The sequence below is a fragment of the Spea bombifrons genome, chromosome 8 (genome assembly GCF_027358695.1).
Source record: "Spea bombifrons isolate aSpeBom1 chromosome 8, aSpeBom1.2.pri, whole genome shotgun sequence".
Lineage (NCBI taxonomy): Eukaryota > Metazoa > Chordata > Amphibia > Anura > Pelobatidae > Spea > Spea bombifrons.
In genome coordinates, this window is record NC_071094.1 from 18,477,366 (window position 1) to 18,485,150 (window position 7,785).

Sequence of the window (7,785 nt, forward strand, 5' to 3'; positions counted from 1 at the left end):
TAGTTTACTTTATGTTAAAGGGGCGGTCTAATGTACCCCTACTATAGAAAAATGCATATTTTAATGTACTCTGTAAGTAGTTTAACTCACTAAAGACAATTGATGTACCGGTTGGGCCATGTGGTAAATGAGCTTAGAAAGCGATCAACCATCACTTCCTTTTAGGGACTACGCACCTATGTTATGCATTAAAGTACATGTGATGGCTAAAGTATCCTCACAATTTGGTACACAAGTTGTCACGGTCAGGACTACTTGCGAAGCCGTGACTGTGTGGAGGGCGTGGGCATGAATTTTGATACCGGATTCGTGAGAAATCCGAATTAGAACATTTATCTCTCTCTCTCTCTCATATATAGATAGATAGATAGATATATCTATATAGATATATATATCTATATATATATATATATATATATATATATATATATCTATATATATATATCTATATATATATCTCAAACCACCCGGGCAAATAAATTAGGGCTGCAACTAACGATTATTTTAATAATCGATTAGTTGGACGATCATTTTTTCGATTAATCGGATAAAAAAATACATTATTTTAAATTGAAGAAAAATTGCAATAAAAAAACGTACAATTTACACTTTCATCTCTTTATTGCAATGGCCTCTCTCTATTCACCTTCTTATTTTACTCAAAAAGAGAGGTTGGAATGCAGCACTCAGCAGTGAAATGGTGCACGAGCCAGGGTACCACCAAGTCCCTCAATAAATCCAAAATAAAGAAGCAGAGGCTCAGCACTTCAAATGATAAGGTGAGTTTATTTCACACAGGCAACGTTTCGACGCACAGGTCTTTCTCAAGCCTTAGGGTTGAGAAAGACCTGTGCGTCGAAACGTTGCCTGTGTGAAATAAACTCACCTTATCATTTGAAGTGCTGAGCCTCTGCTTCTTTATTTTGGACTTCTTATTTTACTGACATAATAATAAAAGCTACAAGAACCCAAACACAGTGTTTCTCAAACTAGGTTTTAATACAAAGTTATTAGTAAATATTAATTCATATGTTAACTATTTTTCATATTTAATAAAAACTGAGAAAAAAGCCTTGTTTACATTTTTTTATTTACCAAACTGCCCCCAGTTATGCACATCTGACCCCCAGCTTGCCACTCTGCCCCCATATATGCCTTATACCTCTTATATGCCAGATTCCACTGTGCCCCCTTCACTTTGGCTCCTCCCCTCCCATACATCACTTTGCCTCCTCCCCCTCCCATACTCCACTCTGCCTCCTCCCCCTCCCATACATCACTTTGGCTCCTCCCCTCCCATACTCCACTTTGCCTCCTCCCCCCTCCCATACTCCACTCTGCCTCCTCCTCCTCCCATACTCCACTCTGCCTCTCCCATACACCACTCTGGCTCCTCCCCCTCCCATACACCATTCTGGCTCCTCCCATACTCCACTCTGCCTCCTCCCCCTCCCATACATCACTTTGGCTCCTCCCCCTCCCATACATCACTTTGCCTCCTCCCCCCTCCCATACTCCACTCTGCCTCCTCCCCCCTCCCATACTCTACTCTACCTCATTTGCTCTGAAAAAAACCTCTTTTTATAATCGATAAAAATCTATTCGATTAATCGATAATGAAAATCGTTGACAACGATTTTCATTATCGATTAGTTGTTTCAGCCCTAAAATAAATATATATATATACACACACACCGTATTGGCTCGGATATAGGCTGCCCCCGTATATAGGCCGCACACTAAAAGTTTGGTGCTTTTTTAAAGAAAATTTTTTTCTTTAAAAAAAGCACCAAATAAACATGCTGCCACTCTGTCCCTCCCCCCCGAGATATGCTGCCACTCTGTCCCCCCCCAACCTATGCTGCCACTCTGTCCCCCCCCAACCTATGCTGCCACTCTGTCCTCCCCCCCGAGATATGCTGCCACTCTGTTCCCCCCCCCGACTTACCAGAGCAGACTCCCGGGTGTCTTGCGGGGCCGGAGGGGGACATCTATGCACATCGTGTATACAACTCCCGGTGCCAGCACTCAGCGGAAGTGCCAGCACCGGAAGTTGTATACGCGTATTGCGTAGATGTCTTCTGCCGGCCCTGCAAGACACCCGGGAGTCTGCTCTGGTAAGTCGGGGGGGGGGATGTAAAATGCATCATGCGGACGTTCACCGGCAGCGACGCATCGCCGCTGCCGGTGAACGTCCACGCGATGCGCTTAGACAACCTCCCGTGCCGGCACCCCCCCCCCGTGGGAAGTGCTGACACGGGAGGCTGTCTGAGCGTATCAGACAGTAGGATACAGGTCCCCTGCACCGCTGCGGGGGATCTGTATCCTGACCCCGTTGCCTGCCCGGCGCCCGGGACATGCAGTCGGGCGCTAGACCCCGAATATAGGCCGCACCCCCACTTTAAAGACTTAAAGTGGGGGGAAAAAGTGCGGCCTATATTCGGGCCAATACGATATATATATATCTCCTCTAGAAATTAGTAAATAACAATTTGGTAACGTGATCCTCTCTTAGGGTTTGTGGATATCGATACAAGAGCCCAAAGACAGATTTAGATTATGAATATTTTATTAACAGACAAAGATTACACAGTGCCACAATTACAAAAAACAAGACATACAAAAAAAAAATAAAACAGGCAAACAGTTCTTAAAAACAATGGGACTTAAACACAGGACCCTCACTCACGGGGTTTCTTTAATAAGATGGTTTCTTATGATGTTGTTCCGATCAGAGTATATCATGGAGTTCCCATACACCACTCTGGCTCCTCCCCCTCCCATACGCCTCTCTGCCCGGCTCCCTGGTGTCTTGTGAACCTCCGTTGCTGACAGGAGGCAGAGTGGGAGGAGGCAGAGTGGAGTATGGGAGGGGGGGGAGGAGGCAAAGTGGTGTATGGGAGGGGGGGAGGAGGCAAAGTGGTGTATGGGAGGGGGGGAGGAGGCAAAGTGGTGTATGGGAGGGGGGGAGGAGGCAAAGTGGTGTATGGGAGGGGGGAGGAGGCAGAGTGGTGTATGGGAGGGGGGAGGAGGCAGAGTGGTGTATGGGAGGGGGGAGGAGGCAGAGTGGTGTATGGGAGGGGGAGGAGCCATAGTGGTGTATGGGAGGGGGGGGAGCCATAGTGGTGTATGGGAGGGGGAGGAGCCAAAGTGGTATATGGGGAGGAGGCAGAGTGCTGTATGGCGAGGGGGAGGAGGCAGAGTGGAGTATTGAGCATTTTTTTTTTATCCGATTAATCGAAAAAATAATTGTCCAACGAATCGATTATTAAAATAATCGTTAGTTGCAGCCCTAGTATGTTCTTGGATAGGTACTTGATCTTCAGGATCGCTGAGGGGGGGGCGGCGGAAATATAAGGGCTCTAAAAATAAGGCTTTGGACACTGTTATGTATGTGAACTTTTCCATATCACAGACTTCATGGAACATTTCTACTGATGTTTGGGGTAAGATCCCGCTACGAGGGGGGATCTAACCGAGATATTGTGTATTATATTTGTCTTATGTCTAAAACAACTGTTGTGTGATTTGTAACGTGCAGAATGTATGGCTCTTGGTCTTAATAAAAAATGTTATGGGGGAAAAGTGACTTCTTCATAATGTTTTATGTTCACAGGTACAAGCTGGCAGAAAACATTGATGCACAGCTTAAGCGTATGGCCCAAGATCTCAAGGATGTTATAGAACACCTTAATACCTCTGCAACTCCAGGAGACACCAGTAACCCGGTCAGGACCCAATTTGTCTCTTTCTACAGTGATTACTCTCTTAAAATAGTTCCGATCAGCATCCCCTCCTTGTGCCACATGGACAGAAGACAGGAGAGAGAGAAAAAATAAGAATGAAACTACATTTCTTAATGGTTCTTTCTCTGTAGGTTTTACTTATTCTAAACCCTAAGGCAGGGGTGTCCAAGTTTTTTCTGCAGCGGGCCACAAAAATGTATATGTGAGTGGGCCACACTAATTTTTCACTGAGAGAAAATATGGCCTTTACTACAGGGCTTGACAAATCTCAGGCGCCAGGTCGCCATGGCGACTGAGAATTTTGTCCTTGCGCCTAGGTGTTTGTCAGCCTGTCAAAAAAATTTAGCACCGTGGTGCAACAAGAAACGCTGCTGGGATGCACCGGCTGAAAATATTATTTTCGGCAAAATGCAGAAATAATAATAAAAAAAAAAACTGCCGAAAATAATCCCCCGCAGGGGCCGGACTGCTTAACTGTGTGTTGCTCTTAATGTGTGAGCAGCGTCTCTTGTACTGGCCACAGAAAGCAGGAAACCAGAGGAGTCACGTGAATTAATCTCACGTCAGATGACTGCTCCATTCCTCCTCCCAGTGGGCGGGACAAGAGAAGTTTGTGCAGAGAGAGAAGCAGCAGGGCCCCTACGGAAGTCTGCGAGTGAGAGATTCCAGGTTTCAGCATGCCTGGGCATGATATGAGTGTGATTGCCGTTAATTATATATATATATATATATATATATATATATATATATATATATATATATATATATATATATATATATATAATTATGATTAACAGCAATCACACTCATATCATGCCTAGATTTCAGCATGTACTATTATATATACACACACACATTTTTTCAATAAATACAGATTCCTTTGTCAACCATTTTCATTATCGATTAGTCGAATGATCGATTCGTTGTTAAGCTGTCGGCTCGCTTCACCTCCTCCACGATACTTGTCTGCTACTTGGTGTGAGTGTAATGTGCAGTGCTGGGTCAAAATGTGAGTGTAGGGCAAAAAAAAATCCTGACTCTTAGATTCAAAACAAATTTGTCAAGCCCTGCTTTAATAAGATATGCAGATTGAAATAATTTTCAACAACATTGAACGCAAAACCTTTACTTTTCCTCTCACTGATTTCTGGGCCTAGAAAGTTTTGTCCTCTGAAGTGACTACAAATTCAGGAGGGCGTTTTATGTCTGGATTAGTAAAATTAAATAGTTCTATTTATTCCTACAGTAAGTAAAGTGCCAGGACAGGCGCTGCCACACCCAAACACACACACACCAGGACACGTTCTGCCACACTGACACCCACAGCACATATATATATAAACGTATTGGCTCGATTATAGGCCGCACCCTAAAAGTTAGGTGCTTTTGTAAAGAAAAAACTTTCTAAGTGAAAAAAACACTCAGTGGAACAGATATGCTGCCACTCTGTCCCCAAGATGTGCCCCCCCCCCTAGACTGACCGCTGCAAACTCCCCGGGGTCTTACAGGGTCGACGGGGACATCTATGCAGTACGCGTATTCAACTTCCGGTGCCGGCACTTCCCACGGAAGATTGTTAGCGTACATCGTGCAGACGTTCACCGGCTGCGGCGATGCGAGCATAAACAACCTCTGCTGCCGGCACGTTTTCGCGATGTACGCTAACAATTTTCCTTGCCGGGACTCCCCCGTTGGAATTCCCGGCAAGGGAGATTGTTAAAGCACATTGTGCAGACGTGCCGGCAGTGGAGGTTGTTTACACGCATCGCCGCTGCCGGTGAACGTCTGCACAATGTGCTTAGACAACCTCGTGTGCCAGCACCCCCCCCCCGTGGAAAGTGCAGCAGGGAAGTTTGAGCGTATCGGAGTGTAGGATGCAGGTCCCCTGCACCGCTGCGGGGGATCTGTATCCTAACCCTGCGGCGGGGCAATATAATACAGGGCGTCGGGCGATATGAATTGTGCATTCCTGCGTTAGACCCTGGATATAGGCCGCACCCCCACTTTAAAGACTTAAAATACGACTATATATATATCTGACTAATTGGTTTCCTTCGATGAGTCCATTCACACCCCCCCAATACTGCAGGGCAGCATTTAGCTGGGCTGGTCAGCAATATGTAAAAGTTGTGTGTCCTGGAAAACATGGCCGATGTGGTCACCCTAATGCCCCCGCACCCTTGTGTATTGCCCCTCTCAGCCAGCACCTCTCACGCCCTTTAGTATCATGTCAGCCCTGGCACCCAGATTGCATCCACAGAACCTACCCAAGTATAGGACGTGTTCTGTTTGCGCCAAAACAGCCTGCCTGTGGCATCCTACCTTCAAACAGCCTCCCTTTGCCAGGCTCCCAACCACTTACACATCTATGCTATCACACACACATTTATTTACTTATTCACAAACATTCATTGACTCATTTACAAATACTCATTCAGTCACACATTCACAGATACTCATCCATTCACAAATATTCATTCCCTCAATCACGTAAACGTGTTTATACAACCTCCCCCACCACCTTACCTGCACTGCAGCTCTCTTGGTGCCGCTCGCAGACTTCCACAGGGGCCTCTGCTTCCCCCTGCATTCGCACCTTGTGCAAGCAACCTCTCTTGTACCGCACAGGGGAAGCAGCAATGGAGCAGAGTCATGTGACGTGATGTAAATTCACGTGACTCTGCTGGATTCCTGCTTCCCCTGGGTGGTACAGAAGACACTGCTCACACTATGTGTGCAAGCAACGCATAGGTGAGCAGCAGGGCCCTTGCGATCCTACGTTTTCCCTGGCTGCAGATCTCATGCGGGCTGCACCCCAAGGCCCGGCGGGCTGCATGTTGGACGCCCCTGCCCTAAGGGAATGTGTGCCCTGGGTGTTGAATCACTGACTAATTTGTAACAATTTAGTACTTTTTCCCCTGCAATAGAATAGGTGCTAGATGGGCCCAAAGGATCTGAAAAAATATATATTTATATTACTGAAACATCATATTCAGCAGTTTAACAATCCAAAAATACATACAATGTGTAATACATGCAATTATATTTATCATTTTTTTATATGATTCAGCTTCAACAGATATGCAAGATCCTGAATGCTCATATGGATTCTCTACAGTGGATTGATCAAAATACAGGTGAATTTTGAAGACCAATTTGGGCAAGGGTTGCTTAGGTGCTATTGTTGTGTCTATTATCAGATGGTGATGACTTACAGCCTTTTGACTACAGCATCTCTTCTTTTCAGCTCTTCTACAGAGGAAGGTGGAGCAGGTAACAAAGGAATGTGAGAGCCGGAAGAAGGAACAGGATCGGGGATTTTCTATCACATTTGATTAATTTATGGAGAAAGGGGTGGTACCAAAGCAAAAGTGACATGTACATAAAGTTCTTCTCTGTGGATTAAGTGTCTTTAATGGCAATTTAGTAATACTTTTCAAGTATGTTTTGTACACTGGTAAAACCCCCCAGAAAACTGCTTACGGTGCAGTGTAATAATTTTTGAAAATAAAAGTCAAATATGCTTGCTTGAAAATATTAATTGGCATTAAAAACCTTATATTTGAGAGCAGATTCAACTATACGGACCATTTATTATGTACTGTTATGATACTGATATGCTATTAAAGATTTTGGACAAAAATCTTGACTTTGAAAGCTCTAAATGGGGGGGGGGAAAGGGAAAGTAGCTGTAAATTCAGAAAGCGAGTAAACTTTCTGTAGCCGTTGAGAAACAAGGGGCACAAAAAATGTTTTTAGATTTATTGGGTATAACAAGAACCATCACATTGTGTAACAGAAAAAAATAATAAACCCTTTGGCACATAATAGGAAATCGCAATTTGGCGTTCATGGAAGGGAGTGAAGCCAAAATTTTTCATACCTTTTTATTAGATAAAAAAAAAAAACAATAGAATATGTAAGCAGATACAGGTAGTCAAAGAGCTGCCTGATGTTTAGTCCAAGTAGAACTTAATCATAGGCATACCGCCTTCCCATGAGCCCTAGGTTTTTAAAGCCAACCTGCTGAAGTTAGTCA

At 44.6% G+C, this 7,785-nt stretch overlaps 1 protein-coding gene across 2 annotated transcripts in view; it reads left to right on the top strand.

Moving 5' to 3' along the window:
- Window positions 1-7,389, top strand: part of LOC128503627 (nuclear pore glycoprotein p62-like) — a 51,892-nt gene extending 44,503 nt beyond the window's left edge. For both annotated transcript variants that reach the window (XM_053473776.1, XM_053473777.1), the window contains 3 exons: window positions 3,617-3,728; window positions 6,817-6,883; window positions 6,994-7,389. In XM_053473776.1, coding sequence (XP_053329751.1) covers window positions 3,617-3,728; window positions 6,817-6,883; window positions 6,994-7,085 — 271 coding nt within the window. In that variant the 3' untranslated portion in view covers window positions 7,086-7,389. The remainder of the gene's footprint in view (window positions 1-3,616; window positions 3,729-6,816; window positions 6,884-6,993) is intronic.
- The last annotated feature ends 396 nt before the right edge of the window (window positions 7,390-7,785 follow it).